Source organism: Solea senegalensis, linkage group LG12 (genome assembly GCF_019176455.1).
Source record: "Solea senegalensis isolate Sse05_10M linkage group LG12, IFAPA_SoseM_1, whole genome shotgun sequence".
Taxonomy (NCBI): Eukaryota; Metazoa; Chordata; class Actinopteri; order Pleuronectiformes; family Soleidae; genus Solea; species Solea senegalensis.
Window position 1 is genome coordinate 15,887,752 of NC_058032.1, and position 27,849 is coordinate 15,915,600.

Below are 27,849 nucleotides of genomic sequence, written 5' to 3' on the forward strand. Positions count from 1 at the left end.
CACAATGACAAATGGGATTGCAATTTTCCGCCTGATTGAGGAGCAACAAAGCACATTTCCACTTTCACCTGTAAGAAGAAAGAGTACAGTCTTTCTCTGTCATGCTCTTTAAGCAGACAATGACAGTGTTACACGTTACTGTTGATCAAGAGAGGAAAACGTGTTTCCGTTTAATCTAAATATTTCTCTATTTAAGTAGCCTTTGCTGTTTAATCTAACGTACAACATAACACTATGTCTTTTCTCTTTTCTCTAACTGTTTGTCACAAAGCTGCATCAACACGACTGAGCTTTTGTTATAAGGTCTAAAGACATTTCTTTGATTATTTCAAAATTCTTTGGATTGGAAAATCATCATATATTTTTTTTATGAACAAATAATACTGTTTTGTATGATACCTTCTTCAATTTCAGTTTGTTTTAAATGATTATTTAGCATCGGCATGTCAGTCAGTTCTTCTTTTTTAAAGTCAGCATATGAAACATTAATACATGAGCGTATGAAGGTTCGTCTCTAAATAAGAGGAGCGGTCAGAAAGATGATTTTGCCATTGATGCTCAGTTTTTAAAGCTTTTTTATCCCGTGGTGCACAGTGTTCTCATCGTGTCTCACAGGTTCCACCACCGAAAATCATCACACACAGTTTACGTCGCATTTCTTCGTGGGATACATCCATCTTGTTTACGAGTGTGCTGAATCGTTAGCGTCGGCTGGTCATTCCTCTCTGCTAACCAGTGTTTTCACTGCTGATTGAATTGCTTCCAAAGCCAACAAGAATGTTTAAAGTGGAAGCTATGGAAATGAACCAATTGACCCTTTTTCTGACCCTAAAGAGCTCCACGCCCCGTGGGAGCAGAAACTGTCAGGCGGCACCAGAGTTGGGAAATCAAAGGGATCTATGCTGTTATTAGTGCGGCAGCAGCACCGTGAGACCTACTGCCACTCCTCCAGCATGGCCTACACACACACACACACACACAGCAAATGATTCAACACCAGGATTTAATTTCATATTGACCAATGACAAACTATTTATAGACCATGTTGGTACATTTTCTTGATTACTCCCCAAAAGTCCACCAGCAAACGGTCTATGAGGGCATGATGTGTGTGTGTGTGTGTGTGTGTGCCCTGTTGGCCCGTCCAGCACAGCGATTATGTCCTGTAGGGATAACTTGTCATGGCGCTGAGAGCCTAATTGATGCCTCATGCTTTTCAGGGGGCAATTACAGCTCCCAAATGTCAAGACCTAATTTGTGACTCTGTAATGTGGAGCCATGGGCCAGGGGATGGGGTGACACAGCAGCAGCTCAGGCACTGCTTTGGTCAGCAGATGTGAGTGGGAGCTAAACCCAGAGGTTGGAAGAGATCAAACTCTGTGGAAGGAGACTAATAGGCACGTAAATGCAAATAACTTACAACTGAAATGGAAAACGTTTGTCTTAAACGTGTCATTATGGCGATAAAACTGATTGCACAGTGTAATGGCAACAAAAAATGACACCATCCACCCATCAGCTTTGCTTTCACGCTGTTATTCTCTTATATGCTGTATTCCAAACAATGAAGAGAATAGTGTTTACTCAGTATCTATCATGTTTTTCACACAGGACTGTTTATTATGACAGAATTAATCACTGGCTTTGTGGAAAAGTACCAGTGTCTTTCCCAGCATCCTGCTATTGCTGCGTCTTTAAGACAGTGAAAAATAGGGAGTGCATGAAAGTTCTCTGTTGCCTGAACTCACAGGGGGGAATCACAATATGATACACGATACATAGTCAACGATACCAATAATATCACGATACGATGATTCTCTGATAATCAATATATTGCAAGATAATCATATAGCGATACTTCACCATATCTGTCTAACTGAAGAAAAGAGTTAAAAGTGCAGGATTTGTCTATTTATTCACAACATGGAGAACAAAGTGCATAAAGTCTATGTGTTGAACGTGGAGGCATCTCTTAACGTAGCTTTCTCCACCATTATCCTGCTGTAAAGTCACTCTTCTTCTAAAGTTTCTCTCATTCATTTGCCCAGCGAGTGAAACTGGCAGTGACTGTTTACTTTAGAGCTCCTTCATTTCTTAATTTAAATATCGATACCTGCGCTGGCGTATCGATTATCGTATCACACCAGGAAGGATGACGATATATCACCAAAAATGAAATACTTTGACACACCGCTAACTGAGATGCTTCTCATTCACTTTGCGTCACCGTCCCCTAACTTCAGTTCTTGCTTTGCTCACGTTGTGCGAAAAGTTGAGAAACTTTCAACTTTCCGGGCGTTGTGCAAATATTCCAGCACAGGTGCTATCCTATCAAATTATGTTTAACGTTGAGCTCAAACACTACACAGCCCAAATGGACCTGTTGGACCATCAATGGTGAACATGGTGGACGTCACGTCATTTACATGAGTCTCGTGTTTAATATACATATATATTTCATTATATTTTGTAAAGTTTAAAAGTAAAGCTGTCAAAATGTGGAGTAAAAAGTATAACTTTCCAACTGCCACCAAAAGTGTTTTCTTAACTCTAACTGTTTGATATGGAGCATCACGCATATTATATTAATGTATACATATCTACACTTGGCAGCGGTGTGTTTGTTGTTATAGTTAGTGAAGATTCGTCTGCTCACTTTCCTCCAGCTACAGCTCCGTGTGTTCACGTCTCCTTTAGCAAAACAAAACACTGTCAGTCACTGAAAAGGTGGAACAGTGGCGCTCACTATGCGGCCGGCACAACACCTAAACATGGCTGTTAATGTCTCCATGGAGATGGAAACACAGAAGCATATTTTCCACTGGAGTTGACAGCCTGACATGTGAAGTGTCAGTAAATCAGGTATGTTCATCTAAATCCTGCTTGCAAAAGAAAAATGTGCCAGACAAAATCTTCTTAGCCATAACACTAAATTACTGAAGTAAAATTGGGTATTATGCATCAGGTGTGAAGGATTATATTTTTGTCAGGCCACAATACATGAATGATGGAGGGATAGATGAGTGGGACCACCAGCTGCATATTTGTCCAAAGTGTCTCTCTCTCACTCTCTGTCTCTCTCTCTCTCTCTCTCTCGCTCTGGACTCAGATGAAAGCCCAAAAGTATCAAGTGGATAACGCTATACTTACACTTCTGCTGTAATCCCTATAAACACGCATGCAGCTCATAATTTGTGCGCACGGCAATTTACTAAGGAATAAACAAACAACAAAGAGCCTGAAATCAATAGTTGCAGGATTCAAATGACACAAAGCTGCAGGCACCAACCCTACGCAAACAGGCCTCAGCTTTACAGCAACAGGTGAGTTTCTCGGCACCTCCCTTGTCTTCACCAATGCACCCTTCTAAATATAGAAATTATGCTCTCTGATAATTGGGGCCAAACAACAAAGCCAGCCATATTTCCACCCTCCTCCTCCTTCTCCTCCTCCTCTCCGTCCCGGTGCTGGTAAGTTACATCCCCAGCTGTTAAACTGCAGGACCGAGATCAGAGTGTGTGAGCTTGAGTGCTGAGGGAGCACCTGCACTGTCTGACTGGACTGTGAAGATAGACGTGGAAGATCACTGACTTCCACACCTGCCACACACACACTCACACACAAACACACACACTTGACTGGGTTTCCCTGAGAGCCCTTTAAGGCTGCTGCTGCTGCTGCTGCTGCTGAGAAGGTGGTGAAAGTCAAGGAGTGTCCATTAAACGTGTCAGACGCTCATGCAGAGTGGGTTTGGACGAGGGGTTGAAGTGTCTTCAGCAGGGGACTCATAGACCACCTGGAGCAGGCAGAGTAGCTGCAACAAAAGCACCTGTCTAAGGGCAAGGTAGACAGAAACATCAGTTAAACAAGTGCCAAAGAGCACTTCTGGGCATCAGGTATCACAAGTCAGGATTTCCAGCCTGTTCAGAGACATGACCTTCAAAATGTCAAGGGGGAGCAGAGGAGGTTACGCTTTTAGACTTGCACAAAGTCTGCTTTTCATGGCCACGAAGGTAATGGGGATGAAACATTAGTCTCTATTGCAACAAAAAAGTCTGCAGGTCACAGTCATGGATAAACTATTATGGCAACACATTCTTTAGTATGGAAAGATGGGACAAGACAGGAATGGAGCACACCCCGTCCATCATTTTCATGCTTGTTAACTTCCCTGAGAAGCTAGAGAAAGACGAGCAGTGACAGCATCTTTCAAAAAAAACAAAAAAAACAACAACAAAAAAAAGCATCAGGATCCTTTTTCATTTTGTAATAGGGTTGCGTGTGTTTACCCAGTGGACAGGGGATGTCCGCGTGCACGCAGGTTATAATACACTCTGGGATGCTGTCATTAATCGACGACAGAAATGTGTTGATGTTCAAGGTGTGCAGGTGGGAAAGTCCCTCTATGTCTCGCTGCAGACGGGAGAGAGTTGGCAGCAGAGTTGACTCCCCGTATCGAGACTCCCCCACTGGCTCACCATCACACACAGTCACTGAGATCACAGACTGCAGCTTTCATGCTTCAACACAGATCTGCTCCCAACCGTGGAGGAAACTGTGCACACATATGATAGTGGCTCTCAGACATTCAGCTGCTTTGTGTCTCCAAGACCCAACTATACAGAGATGGGACGGTGAAATAATGTTTTTCAATACAAAGTAGAAGGAAATATCACACTCATACACTTAAAGATGCCTCGGTCGCCTTTGTGTTCAATAGTTTAATAAGACATTTGAGCAAACAGCAAACCTCAAACTGTCAGCAGAGGCTACTTAAACCTTATCATTCTGACCTCCACTTTTATACAGCTGCTAAAGTCACAGGGCCTGAGCAAAAGGTCAGATTTTATTTGGCCCTGATCGCGTCGTTTTGCAGCCTTGCAGCACTGAGGAGAGACGCTTTGAAGTTTTATGCGCGCATCAATTCTACGACTCATCCCTTGGTATAATGGCGTCAATAAAGAAAGACAACACTGATCTCGTAAGCAGGTTTATACGTTCAAACTGGGGAAGATAAGGGCAACCAGTAAAGTATGTCTTTACAAATATTGTGCTCTTTAAAGTTCAAGTTATTTAAAGGAATGTTGGTTATGAGTGGACACACAAACAGCAAACCAAGAAAGTATCGTCTCCGCTCGTACAGGCGGACAAAAACAAGCTTTCGGTCATTTTTAAAAAGATTTATTGTTTGTATTGCCAGTATGTCAACTTCAGATGCTGATTATAACACATGTAACAGTAGTATGGTTGTAATCACTGTGTCAAACACTTTGAATGGATTCATAGTTATCTTATTGTAATAAAATACATTTCAGATGAGGGGATGTTTTCCAAATGTTGCTTATATGTTTTATATTTTTGGCCATGTTACAGTATATCACTGTCTGGGCATTTTTCAAAATAAAAGATTGAACGGTACAGTGTCTCAGTCTTTATGTAATCGATACAATTTCTAGTGGTTTTTCTATAGTTCATGTATCTAAGTGTAAAAATATATTCTCAAATAAATAAATATATATATATATAACATAAATATATGTATCTAAAAGGAATAAATAAATTGATACACTTTGCTCTTTTTTAAAAAGGTTTAAACGCTGATATGAAAAAAACAACAAAAAAAACAAAACAGATTTCCTTCAAAGTCCTTCTGAACAGACTGTGGCTTTACTGACACAGTACCCAAATAAAAAGTACCAGCATGTGATACTACAGACTCCCACGGACTCCACATCCACATCTGTCCAACAGACAACAGAGGAGATGCTCCCTGACCATTCAGCTCTGTTTCCGATCCGTCTCCTGTCCTCGCGCAGGTAAGTTTGAGGGTCGTCCGGCCACTGAAACAAATGACCCCCTCATGCCAAGCGTGCAGACATTCTAACCTGTCTTCCTGGCTGCTGAGAGATGAACCATGCATTCCTACAAGAGGCCCCGGCACCTTTATCCCCGCTGGGCGGACTGCTGTCCACCAGCCTGCATCGGCCACATCCCTGCATGCGTCCCTCTTTCTCTTCTCTGCTCCCTGCTTGCCAGGGTTTTAGCAGCTATTCCTGATCTGCAGCAGGCTTCCCAGGTCTCAACTGTGTCCCAGGATGTCTCTGTACAGTTCTGGAACACGGTCAGGATCCACGGGTCTGGGCAAGAAGTGTGTAAATTTTTGGTGCCGCCTCGATTTAGTCCCATCCCTTGGCGTCCCGTCTTTATTTAATGCCACAAAATAACGTGTCCCTTTGTCTCCGTGTTTGTAGAGGTTGGACGAGTATGTGTTGTACCAGTTCTCCTCAAACTGCTCCCTGAAGACACATTCTGCCGAGAGCTTCTCCTGAAAACAAAAAAGACAATATGTGAAGAGAAGGAAAGAAGAGATGACGCGTGTCAGCATTACTTTTTGTATCTTCCTGGAAACTGAATTGTCCAAATATATGAAGTCAGGTGTTATAAAATGAGGATTTGTGGCAACATGAACAAGCAAAGATGGTACTTACAGAGCCATACAACTCTCCCTTGTTGTTCATCCCCAGGTAGAGTCCACTGTCCACTCCTCGAATGCTTATCAAGCCAACTGCAAGGCTTATGAATTCCAAAATACCTGGAGAAGAAAAACACAGTTGTTCAGTACACTTTCTTTAAAAGTCCAGATTCAACCCTATAAGCACGACACTATATATAACAATCAATGCATTCTAATACATATAAATATAATACATAATCTCACTTATGGGGCAGTGGGATGGAGCCAAAAATGTTAAAAAAAACAAGTGTGGTTTTAAATGTATTATTTGACAGAAAACAACAAAAATGTAAAAACAAATGTGAGGCAAAATAACAATTATGTGTTTCATCTCAAAGTGTTTGCATCACTATAAATAATGTCATTGAATTATTGTCTCACTGTGTTATTACCTTTGTAAACGCGTTTGTTTGTGAGCAGCATAACTTAAAAAGTAAAAGTAACGGATTTAGATGCAAATGTTCAATTTTGGTGTTGGTCCAGTTATGGTTAGAGGGTTTTATTTACACTTTATTCACACTGACTTTCTTCCACTGCTGCTTTTTATGCATAGTCTACGTGTTTTATCATCACTTCACAATACTTTATTTTCTTATAATATCAATAATTGAAAAAATGTTTTACCAAATCGACTGTGGTCTTTCCTCGTCCCTTGCACCGTGCCATCCGGAAGTATTTCTAGATGAAATCCAGTCCTGCAGTACAGCTGTCTTCTCCTCAGAATCCCCTTCAGGTGCGTTAAATCCGCCGCGGTGCTGCGGGAGAGTCTGTCCCCAGGTATGAGGTGCTCTCCTCCCAGCAGCGTCGGACTGTCCCCAAGTGGGCTCAGCAGGAAATGGGACCCGACGTGTGCGACACCATCGATGCCGTGCAAGACGCCTCCAACTTCTCCCAGAGTACTGACACCACCAGCGGCGGCGGCAGCAGCCATCGCGTCAGAGCTCAGCGGGTAAAGTTCAGTGAGGAGGTCCGGAGGGAGCGCGCTCTTGCGTAGTAGACTACCTGCTTTCCACTGTCACTTATGTTGCATGTTTCCGTCCACCTCCTCCCCCGTTACTTAGCGCACGTCCCCGCGGTGCAAGGACACGCTGACGCACGGGTTTCTTCTCCGCTCAGCTTTCATCAAACACTCAGCAAATTGTGCGCTGCACCGATTTCTTCCTGATCTCTCTCGTCCTGGCGCTGCGTCTTCATCAGTTGGAGGTGCTCTGCCTGCAGCTGCGCTTCACTATCACAGAGTCCTCACAGTGCATACCTGTTCCCGGCGGATGGTTGGATGGATGGATGGATGGATGGTGGGTGATGCCTCAGAGGAGCAGAGGGGTCGCGCGCTGCTGCAGTGCAGGTACAGCAGCTTCTCCAGGAGGGTTTTGCGCTCTAAGTGGCAGTGTGCAGGTGCAAAACCACAGGACTAGAAATGGGCGGGGCTGTCACAGTTCAGACGTGCCCCGGCACGATTTTTTTTTCTCCTCCGTTGAGAGAGAGAGAGAGAGAGAGAGAGAGAGAGAGAGACGGAGACAGACAGACAGACAGACACACACACACACACCCAGATTTGACTTTCTTGTGTCATATTTTGTGCCATAACACTTTGTATCCACGTGGAATAAGTTGGAGGTTTAGTGGACTTCGACTGCAACGATATTAAAGGTCTAATGTGTAAAATGTAGGTAAAATTGTTTCATTAGGCAAAGAAAAATTGAAGATAAAAATAATGATACTTCATTTTTCGTATGAATTGTTTTTTTTTTCATTAACCCAGAATGAACCTTCTATATTATATCAGGAGATGAGTAAGCTCTATGGAGGCTGAAATTTTTATTTATTTATTTTTTAATAGCCCACAATAAACAAATGAATAAACACATTTTGAGCATTGATGGTTATGTCCTCAGAAACACTCGAAAGGGAAGTGTGAGGTGAGGGATATTCAGCTACAACATCCAACTTCACCAATACATGTTGCCACATTTTACGCACTGTACCTTTAACATAGTTTCATTTCTACTGTTTGTTAACGTTTGCTAGGTAAAATGGACTCTTTAAGTGAGTGTGAGCATGGACGGTTGTTTGTCTCTATGTGGCCATGTGATGGATGGGCGATCTGTCCAGGGTGTACCCCTCCCTATGTCAGCTTTGGCTAAGTGCCCCCTCTTCTACCAGTGTTTGATCATCAACCAAAGCATTGGCTGACCTTCAATTTTGTGCTAATAAGTCATAAGGAAACACAATCCAGATGATGCTTTTCAGGACATCCCAGGACATTTTGGACCATCATAGGTTTTTACAATAGCCCACAAAACGAGTGTTGATGCTTACTGAATGCTACATCAGTTCTCCAAAAGCACTTGAACTTGAAGGGTGAGGTGAGATTCACCTGCAACATACAACTTTACCAATGTTGCTAAAACTGTGGCTTTAAGATTCCATTTGCTGGCTCTGGTAGCATATATTTACAAATATATGGACAGATATTAAATATAGAATGGAGCCCATGATTGGGCAGGTCATACAGGGTGACACCCTCAGCTGAGAGTAGTTAAGTTCAAATGCAAACTGGAAATATATTATTAGAATTATTTATCTCATCCATTTCAGGTTTGGTACTTTAGCTTCACGATACAATAATTCAAAGTTGCCATTGTCTTATACAGAAATAAACAAGTTCAATCAAAGATAGTCTTTGAGGTCTATGTCTGCATGTTAAAGGTTTAATGTAGAAAATGAATTAAAAAAGGACCTGAACCACTAATGAATGAAGCAGGTCATGGCTGATCATGATTACATCAGTTTCCATCTTTATTGTAACATTTGTCTTCACTCTGACTAATTTGATCTCTGCAGACTCTGCAGAGCTGTAACCGCGGCTTTTCTCGCGAGCTTGAAGCATCGTCTCTCTCTCTCTCTCTCTCTTCCTCTCTCTCTCTCTCTCGCTCTCTCTTGCATGTGCCGTGTGCATTCATCAACAGTCATGGCTGCCGTGCGCAGGCTCATCCGTTCATTTCGCGGTGTCTCCACGACAGCAGGGGCGTTTTTCACTGCGCGGCAGCAGCGGACGTCTCTCCAGAAAGTTGTCGCAGCTGGAGCGTGTGTCACCGCCGCCGGTGCAGCTGCTTATTGTTATTATTTTTATTATCATCATAACTGCCGCGGCAGCTCAGGTCTGAGGAGCCATGTCGAGGCTCGACTCTCGCATCTGGTGTTTCCGTCAGTGTCTGCCACCGAGAAGGTAAACAAACCAAAAAACAGAGCTTAAACTTTAGTGTCTGTGTTTGTTGTCAGAGCTGACATCCCTGTTGTCATGGTGACGCGTGAAACTACAGTACAAGCCTTAGTTAGTAATGATGATGATGATGATGATGTGTCGTCACCGTCAGGAGCTATCCGCGACCTTTGGTGCTGAAGTGGCAAAAGGCTCATGACATAATGGCTGACATAGTTATAGGTCTTACCTGCTTTGTTATTAAATCATTAATTATGAATACACGGCCAAGTATTTGTGTTGTTGATAGATAGATGTTCTCAGAGACAAGGAAATGGAATAAAAGCAATAAATAACAGTTTATTGTGCACTCAACTCGTAGATCTTTGATATCAGGGTCACATTCAGGAGGTTAAACCAAACTCAATTCTACGCTCACTTAAATGAGTAGATGAAAACTTGACTTATAATAAATTGTTTATTCAAATAATTGACTAATTTGACATTTTACTTAATCAGAACCTGGTGGACACGTCTCAATTCATTAGTAATCTTAATTTACTGAAATATAAATGAGTACATTTTAAGATCAAACCAGTAAAAAAGACAACGCAGGAAATGTCCAGGTGCAGGAAAAAGGTTAATTTATTTTAAATAGTCCAGACTCTATTGTGAGATCAAGGCTTTTTGGATATTGGCATCAAAAGAAGATATTCTGACAGTTAATCAACCTTTGATTAGCACATTTAGCACAATTTCCTGAGGAGATGCTTTTTAAAATATGTTGTCTCCCTGTAAACATACATGTAAATAATAACCTTAGAGGCTCGTGCACCTCTCTTGCTACAGAAGATTCCTTGTTTGATATCTGCAGGTGGAGGGGGGCGGGGGGGTAACCTAACTGGTGTCCACAGGCAGCAGGAATTCAGGGACACAGGAAACTGGACCCTGGGCCTGACATTCGATGAGAGGTGGGGGCAGATAGAGGGGGTTTAATGGTTAAGCAGAGGGGGGCACACATTCCCTGGGTGTTTTGCTCTGTGCCCAGTGGACCTGGCACTGTGCCATGGGACGGAGAGATCGACTCTGTCTTCACCAATCCGGCCTCCTTATCTGACTGGGTCTGAACAGTTGTCGGGACATTATCTGGTGAACAGGGATGAAAAATAGGACTGACATAACATGTGCCCCATTACTGAATTAAAGCACGGGCCTCTTTGTTGTTTCATGAGAGCGCACGGCTTTTCGTGACAAGAAAAGCTTCCGTGGATTTCATGAAAAGCATCTTTCAGACAGTATTATCACTGTTGATGCGATTTACAGAATTCATGGTGACGTGTGTGTGTCTTCAAGGTATTACTCATGTTGTGGGGACATAGATCACATTATTAGGACTTGCCTTCCTTATGGGGACAAAAAGCAAGTCCTCATCATGTAAATGATTACATTTTTAAGTGAAGACAGGTTGTATGGTTAGGTTGAGGTTGAGGTTAGGCTAGTAGTCATTATGTCTCCAGGAAATGAATGTCAATAAATCAATGTAATGTGGAAACCACACCGTGTGTGTGTGTGTGTGTTCACAGGGCAGGACGTATGGTCTGGATGATGGAGACGTGTACATGTCGTCCAATGAGAACAGATTTCGCCAGTTCAGCTCAGTGGAGTACGAGGGACAGCTCTACATGACTCCACTCAACTTTATCGAGTCGGTCACTCTGAATGATCAAAAAAGTGAGTTCATTTCTTCTGTTAACACATGAGAGATTCTTAGAGCAGTGGATGATCTTTGATTCCAACTAAAACAATATTAGTGAGTCATAAAACTGATAATCAAATCATTACAGCTGCTGTCAGTGAAATATTTTTATTCAAATCTGTTTTTAGCAGTGTCGTGGTACCTGAATGGTCACGTGATGCAGGTGTGTTAGAATGGATGCAGTTAATATTTGATTCAGAGCTGGATGCTTAGATCAGATTTTAAAGGTACGGTGTATAGTATTATGGATATATATATATATATGTATATCTATATATATATATATATATATATATATATAGATATATATATGTACATATATATATCTATATATATACTGTATAATTGTTGCAGATAATTATCCTTAACTCACCCTTCCCTTCCAAGCTGACCCAGCTACTGATATGAATATAAAAGGTTAATTCTGGCTGTGGAAAAAAAATAATATCAGCATTGTACAACTTTAAGTGAAATAAATATTAAATGAAAAACAATTTCAACTAAATTTTACATCTTGGACCTTTAGAAGAATGAGTATTGGCTGAATGGATGGATGTAGCCTATAGATCGGCAATAACTCCAGAATATAGAGCTGTTAAATTACACTCACTGAGACCGACTTTTAAGATTTCTGCATTTCTGCGTTAGAATATTTGAAAATTACAAGACCGATGTTCTTTATTTTGTTGATTAGTGTACTTACATGTTTCCAGCACTTCTCAAAATGTGTCTTTTATTGTTAATTTTATTGTGTGTGTGTGTTTGTCACTACTCATTGTTAGCTGTCTGTTCTTTTTCCCATGATCCCGCTGCTTCTCGACATCGTCAAACTTTTGTTTCTGATTTGCTTGAGAGCCCCCTAGTGGCAGAAATCACATACTGTGTGTTAAAAATGTGCAGCCAAAAGTCCAAAATCAACCAACAAAAAACGTCAGGTTATTATCATTTTCTTTAGGAAAAAGACAAATAATGTGGCTAATTTATCAACCTGTTATTATTTCATATGAAGTGGAAACATATTTCCCTTTGCATATTCTCTCTTTGCTGTAGCTGGATGCTGCACTGCAGATGCAGCCCAGCCTCGATGCAGCTCTGTGGTGAAATCAGCTTCATTTGTCAGCGGCCATTTGCTTAATTGCCCTTCCATCAAACCATCAGATAAATCCTGCCGACTTCATCTTACCATTACTCCCCGTTTTTTTTCTCCCTCACTGTTTCCTGGAACCTTGTTGCTGAGGGCCTGGGAAGTGTCATCAGACAATAAGTTGCAGCTTGAAGTGCTTCAGTCATAACACCTGCATAAAGATAGAAATCTTTACCAGCAACCCCACTTTTATGGCTCATTTATGTGGCAACAAACACACAGAGACCCTGAGAGACCAAACGGTCTACCGTGGATTTCATCGGCGCAATGATAACACGCTGTGATTACAGTGATTGATCATGATGTGGCGTGTGTGGCCCGGTGTAATGTTTTCAACATGGTTTCACTGATCATCTAATGAGGAAGATAAACAAGAAGCACCAGTGGAATGGCACCTGTCATTACCGCCTGGTTGATAATAGCTAATGTGTTGCAAAATGGCAATCATGGTGATTTATGGTTTTATTGTGGCTGTAAAAGAGAGTTTTGCCATCCCTGTGGTTGTCTAGGTCGACCTTGGCCATGAATGTGAAGCATCATAGCTGAGGTTTGATTTCAGACGCAGCAAAAAAGGGACTTACCTAAAACCTAATGTGCTGTTGTGTAAATTATTCATATGACATCCAGACGTGTTGCAGGTCATGAAACATTAATTGAAAGCATCAGGCACTCGTCTGCATTGAGGAGAGTGGTCTTTTATTTTGACGGAGAGCAAGCCATTACTTTGAAATCATAATCCCTGCTTTAAAATGTGTCATTGGAGGGTTATTGTCACTGTTATTGATGTGATTCCCCTGCCAAGTGTTTTTTATGATGCACCCGTCTTATCTTCTGCTTTATTGACCATCGGAATGTGCTCATGGTGATACGCAGCTTGTGTTGCCTTCCACGTAAACAGCAGTTTTATATATATCACAGAATAGATGCAGAGCCCACAGACATGTCAGCTGCTGACTGTTTGATTAAAATCGTTTTACTGAAGTTTATTGGACACAGTTTCAACAGACAATTCAATGTTGCTAACAGTTAATCGTGTGTTTTAGGAAGAAGAGTTTGGAGATCACTTACAAAAAAGGTGAGTTCTTCTCTTGTCAAGTGCACCTACTGCTGCTTTACACTTGACAATAAGTGATTGTAATAAATGCTGTTTATTACAATTGTTGACGCGTCTTCTTTCATGCTTGTTTAAGGATGACTCTCCACCTTACCTCTGTAATTCCTGCAATGACAGCTAACATTGTGTTCTGCTGTGAGTATTTAGAAATGAATGAGTGATTTGAGATTTTTCTGCACACTCTCAGGAATTAGACAAGATGCTGGCTGATACCCCGCCTGTTTGGAAAGGATCATCTAATTTGTTTAGGAATCTTCGTGAAGGAGGTAAGGAACCTGCTCCACAGATGTATTAGATCCCTTGATAAATCCCTTGAATATACGTAATTCCCCGTAATGCTGTGGTTTTTTAAGCTGTCATATTAAGGCCTTCCATGTGTGCTCAGAGCGTGCTTTGTTGTGCATGTGTGAGCAGAAAGGGTGTGCTGTGAATGCTATCTTATCTCTGCATCAGCCTGGTAACATGTTGTAGATTTAGTCTCAGGTAACCTTTGTAGATGGGCCTTGTCCATTATAATATACAGAAACATCCGCCTTGTTTGGCCAATAAAGAATCAAATAACAAAAATACTCCACAGAATAGAATGGAATTTTCACTAAATCTAGGCACTTTTGGAATTTCCTTTAAAAAATAAGTAGATGAATCATAAAAAATACGTTAGGCTTTTTAGCTGTCTTGCTGTTTAATGACTGTGCCAAAGTATGAATGAATTGCAAATAATTTAACAAACGTTATCAATTGCCTTCTCTATTTTCCCTGTAATTCTAAGCATTAAATATTTTAAGACAATTAAAGCTGGGGTCTCTTTTGGGGTCATTTGCAACTTCTTCCTTTTGGTTAATATAGATATGTCTGTATATCTGCAAATTGGGACGCATCAGCAACACTGAAGACTTCAAACACTTGATATATCTATATATCTACATATATATGTGAATATTATATCATATTATATTATATTATATTATATTATATTATATTATATTATATTATATTATATTATATTATATTATGATATGATATGATATGGGATGATATGATATGATATGATATGATATGATATGATTTGATATGATATTATATTATATTATATTATATTATATTATATTATATTATATTATATTAGCACATGTGATCCTCATGGGTGTGTTTTAAAGGAGAATCTGATGAGACTCGACCGTGAAATGATCACTCTCTTAAACCTCAGCTCACACTAACAATCTTTTGAGCGAATGTCTCTCTCTCATTTTCCCACCTGGACCTTCTCACATACATTCTCGTGCTCCGTGGGTCAGGCGAGCCAGTGGAGCATCAGATCTCACTGTTCTGCTCTCTCCTCTGTTGCTTTAGCTAAGTGCCAGTGCTGGGATTTGAGGCTTTTAATCCTGCTGTTAAACTTTGCGGCTTTGTCAAGGGAAAAAAGCACCGGATTGATCTGTGAACAAAGCGTCGCTTTAGAGAGTGAGGGAGCTGTTTGAACCCAACTATGTTGAGACATGTCCCACTGGCCACCCCCCGATCACCGCGGACATTATGAAGCCTAAGAATGGCATTGGATTACATCTGTGGGACTGCCACTCTGTATGAAGTGTTTCTGTGGAATTCTTTGTATTGTCTAACAACATCTACTTGAGCTCAGAGGCTGAGCTGGGGGCTCCCTCCAGGAGTGAAGGTGTGTGGTATTGGTGAAACATGGCTGGAATCTTAAAAGTTTTTTTTTCTCCCTCCTCAACCCATTTAAGCTTAAAAGGCTTTGAAGCTGTGATCTGTTGTCATTATAAGGCCGTACCTGCCAAACTGTGAGACCTAGAGTGAGAACATGGAGCACTTTGTCATGGGGACTTTTTCAATGATCTTTGTCTAATGGCACGCATCACTAATTCTCTTTTCACACCTCAGCTTGTACATGTTTTTCAGTTGTTTTTTTTTTTTTGCCATACTTCTCTTCTCTTGAGGGAAATGTAAGTTAGACTGAAACTTCTGCCTCCGTTTGTTCCCTCTTTCTGAGTCTCCCTGCAGCAAATCCTGTACCTGAGTTCTTTTCCCAGAACATCCAGAGCAGTCACCCAGAACTATCTGAGCTCAATTCTCTATCTCCCCGGGCAAACAAAGGCTTGGGAATGCTTTCAGAGTCAGAGGGGAGAAGACTCCAGAGTCGGCTGAGATGTCGCCCAACACTTACTCTTCCCTTCTCCGTGTCACACAACAAAGGGAGCTGAAGGACAGGGACACAAAAACCTGAATCAGCCTTTCTCAATCAGTGACAGATCACTTGAGAATGTATTACACCTTGTTACCCAAACACGATCAGAAGCCGTAGGCTTTAAATTTGTTTGGGTTTGTGTCCAGATAGGTCAGCTCAGTTGTAAAGCCCGTGTTTGTGTGAGAGGAACACCAAGCATGAAGTAAAAGGCACCTTTTAAGATGTTATCAGTGAGCGCGAGAAGATTACTCTTGTCTAAAGGCGTGCTCTGTTTCTGTGGATGGCTTATTCACCTCGGCCGCGTGACTTTGAACATCTGTAAACACCTTGTCGTTAATGTTATTTGATGCTGTCTTGTATGGAAAAGGACATTTTGGTTTTTTGTTTCCCAGCTTTTTTTTTTCTTTTTCCCAGGTGTCATCAGTTACACAGAGTATCTCTTCCTGCTCTGCATTTTAACAAGTAGGTCTATATTTTAACTGACTGCTACTGACTTATTTTGAAATTGATCAGAGACTGTACAGTGTGTTTCACTTTTATTTGATTTCAGAGCCTCATGCAGGCTTCAGGATTGCTTTCAACATGTTTGATGCAGATGGGAATGAAATGGTGGACAAAAGAGAGTTCTTGGTGGTATGAACTGCGTCACACATCTTAATAATGTGAATGCATTTGATCACATGTCGCATTCTGCGTAATAACATGTCGTCCTTTACAGATGGAAGAAATATTCCGCAAGAAAAAGGACAGAAAAGACATCAGTGACGATGTTCAAAGACTGGAGCAGGAGGTAAGAGTGTATGTATTTGTGGACCACATGGCCGTGCTTGATTTTCACCTGGTTGTTCATTTCCTCTCAGCTTTATGGAGTCTCTTTGCCATCTTTTAACTTAGTTGTTTTTGGATTTCCAGTCTGCAGGGTTCTCTCATCAACATACTGATATATACAACATCCTTCTGCTACCAGCAATGCTATTATTCTATTATTAAGATATCTGTACGTTTATTTTGATAAAGCAGAATGAAGCTTAAAGACATCCTTAACCATGTTTTATGAGTCATTGCTGTATGGGGTTTCATATTATATGTAAACTGCAGTTGCAGATATCCATGACATTCTGTGGGTATGTGCATATCAGATATAGATATCTCCTCAGAACAAGAACAGAACATATCCTAAATTCAGTTTAAACTTACCAGAATGAGGTGGCAGATATCGTGAACTTACTTTATGGCAAGTGAGAACGAAGAAGAGCAAACTGTGCTTTTACTTGTACGTGTCACTCCAACTGAAATTGCACTTGATATGTCAAAGTTGGACTAACACACTCAGATATTGCAAGTGGGAGTCAAATTACTATTTACATGTATGTTTAGTCAAACTCATGCTGGCTTGGGGGCCCCATACATGTGCCCTATTCTCCCAAAATAACAACAGTGACAAAAACGTGGTGAAAATCAGGCTGGTACATTTTTTGGAGTGATGTGGAGACGGATTTTATGCTGTATCATGTTAAATAATTGAATATTTTAATCGGTATGGATGAATTGGAACGGTGCTTGACGTGCTGGCTGCTTGCTCAACTGGAAACCAACTAGAAAGATTGAAGCTGACATATTGTCACTTAGCTGAGTGGAGATGTCATTTCCCACTAGTGCTTGTACACTGAGACAAGGACAGACGTCCAATTGAATGGCATGGAAATATAATGAATGTTTGACTAAGAGTTACAGGTATCTGTTACTGTCTGACAGTGTTAGCAACTAGCCAGCAAAGAACTAATTTAGAGAAAACCAACAAAAAGAAAAGGTGGTAAAATCCTGTCGCTCTCATTAGCCCCAAAAAACAACTCTGTGACATCAAACTGAATCTTAAAATGCAACATGGAGGGTTTTTGCCTGCAGCACTTGCAGTGTTCCTCGAGAGAAGTGCACATAGGTGAATGTGGTCGTACAAGGTGAAACATGCCTGACGCTTTCATCTCTTCAGAGCTGTCTTGTGCCGCATGCAGGTGGATGTAAACAGGCAGAGCTTAGCTGAGCGATAAGAGCGACTCTTTGAGGTCTTATCACACAAACACAACATGGAGGAGCTTACTCCGCTGGGACAGACGTTAGCATCTCTGGACAGTCTTGAATTAATCTGACGCCCGCATAGCCATCAAAAAGATCATCAGAATGGGTACTCTAGATGTGGAAGTATAATGATGCCTTGCAAGGAGACAAAGTTGAGCTTGAAGACTGGGTGCATTCATGAAGGCTTCAGGAAAGGAGGAGGAGTCTTGCATTAAACAGGACAATTTTGACATGAAGGTCCAGTGAGTAAACATTTGTCACATCTAATGGTGAGACTGCAACAAACAGAGAACTCCTCCACTCAATCTTCCCTTTTCCAACTGTGTCAGAGAACTACAGTGGCCTTCACATACCAGAAATGAGAGAGGATGTTGATCTTCTTTGTTTGTGTTGCAAGCTTCTGCTTCAAAACCTAAAAATGCACGTGTGGTTGAGCTGATGTAGAAACATGGCAGCACAAGTTTCCTTCCCTTCAGTACATATGAAAGGCTTATTCTAAGGCTACGAAAACCAAGCATGTTTTATTTTAAAGCAATTATTCACCCATAAAGCCTTTTAAATGTCACACACGGATAAATTGATAGTTTCCAAACTCGTCTTCCTATTCTATGGTAGTGTGTTATTTATGAATGGATCTTCTGTCATGCATGCACCTTCTCTCTCTTGCGTTTCAGATCCTGCAGCTTTACGGTCACCGCAGATACCATCCACACAATGTACGTATTGTTCTTTTCTCTTAAAAAAAAATGAAAAGAGTTCCACTCGGTGCATGTCCTTCTGGCACGCAGTCTCCCTGAAACAACTTTCAGCACAGAAAACACAAGCATCCCACGGGCTGACACCACCGTTAACACCACATCACCTCGTTCACATTCACTGGATTGAAACACATTACTGTGTATTGTCTGACAAATTGATTTTGTATGTGTGTGTGTGTGTGTGTGTGTGAGGCAGTGGAGGCAGAGCAGTGCAGATGATTTATGTACGTGTCTTATGTTAGTGCTGGTGAGAGATTCCACTTAGCTGAAGACTGACAACTTTTTCACCCAGACCCTCATGTTTTATTTTTACAGTTTCTTGAGTAGTGGTGTTTGGACTCAGGTTACCTTTTGAGGTGGGTTTGACCATGAAGATGCCAGTAAGACAGGAGAAGCAGCACCGACAACACACAGGGACAGAGCTGCCTTTTCTTTTCAGTGTTTGAAGACTTTACCTTTAGGTGTGTCTGTTTTGTTTTGATTGCTGCTGCTGCTGCACTGTAGGTACCGTTCCAGCACAAAGTTAAAAAACACAACAGACGTGTCATCAGTGCTGCGGTCGGACTTTCCCCGATTTTTGTCGTACGGGATCTTTTCATGGAATGACATGAGACAAGTGCGGCGCATTAAAGAGTTGTTCGCTAATTAGCGGTGGGACCACGTCGTAAATCTCCCTCACTGCAGCAAGGCTGAGAGGAGAAGCTGTTTTATCAGCTGTCTCACATTCCCCCTCAGGTTCCAGACAGAAAAAAGAAAGGAATAAGATAAATAAATATTATGAAACGAGTCAAGCCATACATGAGAACACGTGTCAATGGCAGCTGGTGGTTTCTGGTTGGCTGTGTGCTTTTCGGTGAGGTGATGTCGAGACTTGACTGGCAATGATTGGTTTACGGAGCAGGATAAGAGTGAGACACAAACATGGGTTGGGTTATAACTGGGAGTGAGAAGAAGTGCTTCTTAACTACCTGGATGACAGATTTGCTGTTGTTTTTTTAATGTGCCCAGCACTGATTACAAGAAAATGTTGTTGACATGTGTGATTCAGTGTGTTAGTTATTTTGTCCCACAGTGAAGGAGAAAGGGAAAGCAGCATTGTAAACTGGAGAAACAAGTGTGTGTGTGTGTGTGTGTGCTTTCAGTAAGAAAGTAAAAGAGTAGTTTTGTTCCAAACAACGTCAAGCAGCAAATGTGACTCGGGCAAAACACTTTCCTGAAAATGTGCCGTGTCAAATAAAAAGTCTGAAGCTCTTTTATTACAGCAGCAGGAGCAGCGCTGTGAATGTGAATGGCAGGCGTCTGATAACTTGTGTTTACCTTACAGCTTATTATGAAATGGTGATGTAGTCGGAGGGATTGGTTACGTTGTTAACCTGGCATGAATCACGCCCCAGGTCTTACGACCTGCATGCTTTTGGACATGTGTTAGCAGTGTCGGCTCAGTGTCCTGCCAAGAAGCTGCATGCATGGCTGCAGAGCAGACTCATGTCAGGGCCTCAGATACACTGCTGTCAGCCACGCTCTGTCTCTGCCTCTTTGAGTACGGATGGATGTCAGATTGTAAGTCTGTGCATCGCACGCTCACCTGCTGTCTGTCTGTCTGTCTGTCTGTCCTCTGTTATACACTCACCAGCAACTTTATTAGGAACAACAATTGTTCAACTGCTTCTCAATGCAAATATGGAGTCAGCTGCATCACATGAGAGCACCACAGTGATTTTAGGCATGTAGACATGGGAAAGACGACCTGCTGAAGTTCACACCGAGCATCACAATGATGGACAAAGTTGATTTAAGTGATTTTGAATGTGGTGTGGTTGATGGTGCCAGTTTGAGTGGTGATAAATGCGTAGGCTTTACAGAGAATGGTTTTCTAAAGAGAAAATATCCAGTGAGCAGCAGTTCTCTGGGAGACAATACCTCGTAGATGCCAGAGGTCAAAATAGAATAGACTCATAAAGTGTCTGGTGAGCGTACCTGTCTGACTCCTCATCCTGTTTCTAACCTGTGCATGTGTGTGTTTGTGTTTTCTCATCCATTTTCATACCTCTAAGCTTCCTCACATGTGCCAAATGTATTTTGTCTTCTAATAGCTCTGCTTCACTTGCTACCACAGGTTCGTGAAAAAGACAGTGAGCATGTCGAGGCCCGGGGCATGTGGGATGTTCTCAGACATGGCACAAGTCAAGTTCTGTTTTCCGATCTAACTGAGGTAGTGAGCAGTGATTAAGATGCTTCCTCACCGCTGACTATTATATTTACCCTGACATACTTCTCAGCCGGTGCTGCTGACTGTGTTTACAGTGGAACAGTGGAGTAAATCCTCAGAGAGCTCCTCTAATGTTTCCTCAAACAGAAGCAGCATCTGTAACAAAGGGGTGTAGCATGTTTACTCAGTCTGTTGCATGTTCTGTGTTTGTATCATGACGAAATGAGAAATGCTGGCCCACTGTTTGGTTTCAGGCACAGTGAAAATTAACCATTAACTCTGAGTAATTATTGAAAAGCACAATCTGGGTATGGCTATTAACTAACATCTTTACTTAAACTTTCAACATGGTTAAATAAATGTCATTGTTAATGTTTACCTGCTGTTGCCATGACACCCGTGTAGCCTGTGTGACAGCTTATCCTGGCTGCTGTGACTGAGACTTTGTGCAAATGTAGACACCGTTTGGGCAGACGTGTTGCAGTAATAGACTGTGCATTGTGGATGTATGTGCTGTTGCTTTTACAAATCTGTAATAAGATACACGCGTTAACTCTTTATCCTTTTCATAGCACATGGATGAAAAAACAGAAACTACTCTGCTGGTGCATTTCTTTGGGAAAAGGGGCAAAGCTGAATTGAAATTTGAAGAATTTTACAAGTGAGTTGAGAGGTCTTTTGTTTGCCCTGACATCAATCACGATGCCCCTCAGAAAATTCTTATCTAACACTGTATTATCGTTAATCATTTCCTTCCCTTGTTGAACCTGCAGCAGCTAAACCTTCAGTAGTGACTAAGTGTTTCTTTGTGCGTGTGAGTTCCTGGTGGTTCTTGTCAGCAGCTGCCGTCTCACTCCTCCAGGTTCATGGACAACCTGCAGACAGAGGTGCTTGAGATAGAGTTCCTCTCCTCCTCCAAAGGCATGTCCACCATCAGCGAGGAAGACTTTGCCCGCATCCTCCTCCGTTACACCAACGTAGACGACGTCAGCGGTTACTTGGACAACGTGCGACACACAATGCCGGATGAAAAGGTGCAGTTTTTATCATCACGGTACAACTCGCAGCTGCCATTTCTTCATTGTTGTAAGACCCTGGCTTTCAGCAGTGCTGTCACTGAATACACCCGACTCCTCTGTTAAATATTGAGATTTTAGACCAGGGATGTCTAAACTCAGTAACAGAGGGGGTCGAAATTAAAAATAGTGTCCAAGTCGAGGGCCAGAGGAGGTGAAATAACAAAAACTTCCAAACAAAAGATTTTCCATTGACCATTTTCATCCATTTTGCCTGATTTCAGTGTTTCAGTAAAACAGCACAAACAGGCCAAAAGTCACATGTACAGTATCTTAGCCATAAACTTGCTGCAGTCAATAGTTTTTACTAGATGTATAAAGCTAAAAGAGAGGGAGCCAAATACAAATGAGGGGCTGAGCCGCTCTGTGTATTCACATAAGTCCACATTTAATTTGAGGTAACTTGATGAATGTGATACTAATCAATGAGTCAGTGGAAAAAAACAAAACAGCAAAGATGATCCATGCTGACCTGAGATAACTGCATGCTGGCTACTATACAGTATAGCTTGAGACGGGTATAACATGAGAAGGCTCTCTCTCTCTGTCTCATACACACACTCAAACATTACATTACATTACATGTCATTTAGCAGACGCTTTTATCCAAAGCGACTTACAATTGAATTGAGTACAATCAGCCAGGTATAAACATCTATGTAAACATATATACATATTGTATATACTACTGCAGTATAATCTTCTTTATAATAGCATCACAAATGTCCAGTATATATGGATATAATATTTTGAATCTTTTACCTCAGTTTTTTCCTCAAAAAGAGGAAAGTTTGAAATCCAGAATTAATCAGAAGCAAAAAAAAAATCACTATTAAATTGTTAAATGTTTCTTTGTAAGATAGAATTGTTATAAATGTTCAGTCATGTCGCCAAAGCCTTATTCTGAAGAGGCATTTGGCTCCTACACATGTGCTTCATTTGTAGTATTTTATGTCCCTGTTTCTTTTCACTAGCGCTGTGTGAGTTCACTGTTGAGTGAAGCATCCTCATTTGAGCTTTAATTTGTTTTTGCTCTTGGCACGCTGACCCGCATGAAAAGGCGCCGGCAGCTCCTCAGCCACCTCGAGTAGCCTGTTGCTAGATCTCCATTGATAATCAAGTGGGTCTCATCATTAGCCTAAGAGATATTTTATGGCCCTCGCCTTGTTAAAACAGCAAAGCGTCACAGATTAGTCATTACTCCATTTGTCAGGCTGTGTGTGTTGCCTGTTCGACGGGGGCCCTGGCGAGAGGAGGAACTAGTAGCCGCGCGATGGTTGAGTGGACATCAATAGGCTCAGTGTTTGAGTCATCAGCCAAGCCTGAGATGTTTGGGGATTCATCACTTTTGTTTTTGTTTATGCAGGTATCAGGTTAATCTGCCTTAGAAAACGTTTGCAAACGGCCTGACCTCTTCCCAAAAGCTGCCGTCCTCCCCCACTGCTGACAGCTCAGCGTGTCCATACTGCGCAGGGAAAATCCAGCAGTGTATACTTTGTCTGTTTGGGTGTGTTATCTATCTGATGCCTTCAAGGTCCCACACACACACTAAAGGATTTCCCCACAGGATGAAAGGAAGCTGATTCTATTGTAGCAGTAGCCTTAGCAGGAGTGTTGTCACATGGCATTTTACATTTCCTTATGTTATGTTTCACAAGGTCCATGTTTCATTAATAAAGTTTGAATGTTGCAGGGAATCACCTTTGATGAGTTCAGGTCCTTCTTCCAGTTCTTAAACAACCTGGAGGATTTTACCATCGCCATGCAGATGTACAACTTTGCAAACCGCTCCGTGGGTCAGGGTAAGGACTCGGTCACATACTCGCTGTACAACAACATACAATTGACTTTTCACTCATGGTCTGTGTTTGCATTGACGTCAGTTAAGTTCATGGATAGGTGCTTCATTTGTTAGAACAAAAATATTGTAATATGGTACATTGTATATCAAACTTAGTAGTAGTCATCATATTCATACATGTCCGTGACATCCACACCATTGTCAGGTGTCCTCACACAAGAGTTCCTGCACTTAGGAAGTGATTTATTTTACGTCAAGAAAATTGTCACAGAAGTGAATCTTATTGCTCAAAAACATTAGTTCTCTGAGTAGCAGGGCGTCTCACATATTGAACACCTCTGGCACTGGCTTTGTCCACCATGGAGGTAAAATTTCAAGAAACCAGTAAGGTCAATTTTTCAACCTTTGTAGATGGGTTGCAGGAGACATTACGCAGTTCTTCTCACAGTGAGTGGAGCTCTTTCCAAACTGACCTCCTTGACCCCCACTAATCAATGGAGTGCCACTTTATTTGTTAAAGCCCTCTTTGTATTCCAGAAGCTGTTGGTCACTCAGAAACACTGTTTGGTTCCTGTGACTGTTCTCGTCCTGTAAATAGCAGCTTGTTGATATTAATGTCAACTATCACAATCCAGCGTTGACATCAGTGGAGACAAAAATCACTTATTAATGGAGGAAAAAATGTCATCCTCTCGAGCCAAATCTCACTCAGAGATTCTCTGTGATGGATTCAGATTCAGAATTTCCCCATAGTAAATCAAGATGATCTTATCTTGAATTAGCTTACGTATCTTCCGCTTCAATACTTGTGGTTAAGAATGGGAACTGTAGGATTTGATATATTTTACTCAGTGAAAATACAGTTAAACAGTTTTGTTTTTAATGTCATCTGTCTCTCCTCTCAACCTTGACCTTGGCTGGTCTTCATTTCTGAAGTCTGAGGGGACACAGTTCATGATCCGGGGTGGTTTTAATTTGAAAGTTAATCACCAAAGAAGGAAAGAAGGTGCCTCCTCCTGTAAAGACGAGCTTGTTGAACTCAAAGATATTCATGAACAGAGTAAAACTCATCATGTGGCTGCATGCAGCGACCTTAAAAAGATTTTTGTCATATCCAGAGGAGTTTGCCCGAGCTGTCTATGTGGCTACGGGCATCAAGCTGACCCACCATTTGGTCAACACCGTCTTCAAGATCTTCGACGAGGATCACGATGGCAAACTCAGCCATAAGGAGTTCATTGGCGTCATGAAGGACCGTCTGCACCGCGGTAACGGGGTGAGACACCACAGATCATTTAAACACTCTATGACACCATGACAGTTAAGATGTGTCCACTCTCCTCCTCTTGTGACAGACACGGAAAAATGCCAGACTCAATGTCTGTTGACTTGTCGAATGAAAAGCTCAGATATGAACACATTAATGCAAAGTCACATTTAATCTGAAAGACAAACAGGCAAATATGGGTATATGCTGAGCTCAGAAATCCATGTTTATTTTCAAAACAGGGTGTTTAAACACAATTAGTCCTGCTTAAGGACTATTATCAACACAAACACCAGCTTTCCACTTTAATTACACCGTCAAGTTAGCACTAATTTGAATCTTTTTTTTCTTTAGGTAATTGTACACTTAAAATACCTCCGTGCCATCATGTCCAAATTACACTGCTGCCACTTTTCATTACTGAAACACATCTCACCTCTTTGTCTTTGATTAGTGGCTGTGTGAGGTTCTAGTGCCATCTAGTGAGACATCAGGAAAGTGGCCTCATCAATGTTTTTCATCCTCTCTCTCGCTCTCTCTCTGTCTCTCACATGCACACACACTCGCAGGGCGTACGAGTGGAGGAGAAGTTCACCTCCTTCAAGTCCTGCCTGAAGAAGGAGCTTTCAAACAAATAGGTAAAAGTCTTTTCCTCACTCATGTCTTGATGTGTTGCACAGTCAAACATGCAGCATTCTTCTCCTGCAGTCGTACACAGCCAGTCTTCTCATGTGTTATCTGAGGCCCACACTCTTCTCTCCTGGCAGCCAGCATTGAGTTACACTGTAATATTAACTGCCACCAGATACCAGCTTAAGCCTGCATCCATGAACAGTGAGCAGTGCAGTTTAAAGCTGTATAAATGTTTCAAAGGAAATGCTCCTCTCTGCGGAGCGAGGCCTCGATCATTCCACATGACAAACTTAGGGAAGGATTTGATTAAATCACGTGGCAACGTTATATCTCAATATCTCTGTTTTATTGGACTTTATATAACCATGTCAGCAGTTATGTTTTGGGAATCACGAGTAAAGCAAATGCAAAGTTCCTCCTCTTCACTCACTATATATATGTTAGAAAAAAGTGGCTGAGAACATGTGAAAAAATGTGATGTTGAGAACTGTGGAGTAAAAGGTTGAAAACAGTTTCTCTCCAGTCTTCTGTTCAGGGATGTTTTAGTTGGGTCTAAAACAGTCCGATTTGTCAGTCTCTGTTTGTTTACATTTAATCACACTGGACGCACTTTACATAATATTCTCTTGTGTTTTTGCCTCCAGGCGAAGACGACCGCATCACTGCATGTCTGCACAACCTGGACGAGTTCTGCCTGCTGTGTTCTCTCCACCGGGGCAGAAGGGTTAATGCATGCTGCGGCAGCGTCTTAATGTTACAAGTTCAAAATAAACAGGATGTGGCACGAACAGGAAGTAGTCAAACTAACGCGAAGCTCTTGCAAGTGTTTAAACAAAAAAACAAGTGACCCATTAGGAACTCACCAAGAAAATGCACTCATCCAGGTTGCAGGACTCTAAATTGCACTGGGCGAGGGCCTCCGTATGTGTAACCTCCTCCGCCTGCTCAGAACTATTTATTGATTTATCTACTTGTGAATATATTTATCCATAAAAGCTTGTTAACTGATATTTATATGTTCTTGAATTGTTTGTTGCTCTGCAACCGCCTGCACAGATCAGTGTAGGACATGTCCCCTTCCCTTCCTCCTCCACTTCCTCCTCTCCTCCTCCCCCAAAAGCTCTGCAGCTAAAATCTTCCAGGGTCCCCAGAGCTTACAGGCCTGAAATCACGCACTCACGTCTGGTGCATTTTCACTGTTTAACTACAGGCAGCTAACTGTGTTAATCATTTGTTGGCGAGTAAAACCCAAGTGCTATTTTTATGCCACTGGCAGAGATGACCTCTTTATAAGTATATGCAAAAAAAAAATATATATATATATACATATATACATATATATATCAAAGCAAAGCCATATGTTTGTTTCCACTCTCGGGACACTCAATTTAAATTAGTGTTGATCTGAATGAGCAGTGGATTAAACTGACCTTCCCTTTAGACTCTGTGAGGAAGAGTTTACAAATCTCCTCCACAGAAATCCGGAGGAATTCTCCGTGACTGTTGTTTCCTGGTGTGATGTTTGCTTTGGGTGGAATTATGTGCTGAAATAGTCTGAAGATCAACATGTTACAGACTCTAATATTAACCAGACCCAGTACATTTATGTTCCACACCACTTTCTGTTTAAATATTGATCGTTTAGATTAGTCTACCTCGTTTTGGAACGTTTTGGAAGCTACTCCCCATGTTTAAAAGTAGGCCTCGCCTTCTAATGTTAAGTTTATTATGACATGGTGCAATAAATATGAGACAAAATATTTGTCTTCTTGGTTATTTTTTGCTCTGTGTCAGTATCATATCAGAAATCATGTTGTTCACAAATGTCAGCTGATCCTCTGTCCTTTAACTAAGGCTGATGGCAGGTCCACTGTGGAATAAATGAGCTGTTTTATCCTCAACCAGAAAGCAAATCATTAACAGTATTAATCACTGGGAACCTGCGGCTGTGTGGGTGTCCCACACTCTAATCAGGAGCTTTTCTTTCTTATCTTTAAATTATTAATTCAGCAGGGTAATAATCTGCAGTCAGCACCTACTGAACAGATCCCTGAAAACTAAAGAAAGTTTTATTTCAGTGTTAATCTGTTCAATCT

General features: G+C 41.5%; 2 protein-coding genes across 3 annotated transcripts; one reads left to right on the forward strand and one right to left on the reverse strand.

Annotated features, from left to right (window-relative positions):
- Positions 1-5,165: 5,165 nt before the first annotated feature.
- Positions 5,166-7,880, reverse strand: fgf20b (fibroblast growth factor 20b). Its single transcript, XM_044039728.1, has 3 exons — positions 7,139-7,880; positions 6,489-6,592; positions 5,166-6,325 (listed from the first exon to the last, which is right to left on the reverse strand). The coding sequence occupies exons 1-3, from the start codon at positions 7,443-7,445 to the stop codon at positions 6,080-6,082; spliced, it is 657 nt and encodes a 218-aa protein (XP_043895663.1). The 5' UTR covers positions 7,446-7,880; the 3' UTR covers positions 5,166-6,079.
- A 1,573-nt stretch (positions 7,881-9,453) lies between these two features.
- On the forward strand, positions 9,454-27,511 carry micu3b (mitochondrial calcium uptake family, member 3b). Of its 2 annotated transcripts, XM_044039721.1 has the most exons (15): positions 9,454-9,743; positions 11,300-11,447; positions 13,660-13,691; positions 13,918-13,996; positions 16,348-16,395; positions 16,484-16,566; positions 16,652-16,723; positions 18,684-18,725; positions 20,884-20,979; positions 21,549-21,637; positions 21,839-22,010; positions 23,746-23,854; positions 24,972-25,129; positions 25,690-25,758; positions 26,398-27,511. In XM_044039721.1, the coding sequence occupies exons 1-14, from the start codon at positions 9,459-9,461 to the stop codon at positions 25,756-25,758; spliced, it is 1,482 nt and encodes a 493-aa protein (XP_043895656.1). In that variant the 5' UTR covers positions 9,454-9,458; the 3' UTR covers positions 26,398-27,511. The 2 variants fall into 2 exon arrangements, with proteins under 2 accessions (XP_043895656.1, XP_043895658.1); XM_044039723.1 differs by lacking the exon at positions 20,884-20,979.
- Positions 27,512-27,849: the final 338 nt, after the last annotated feature.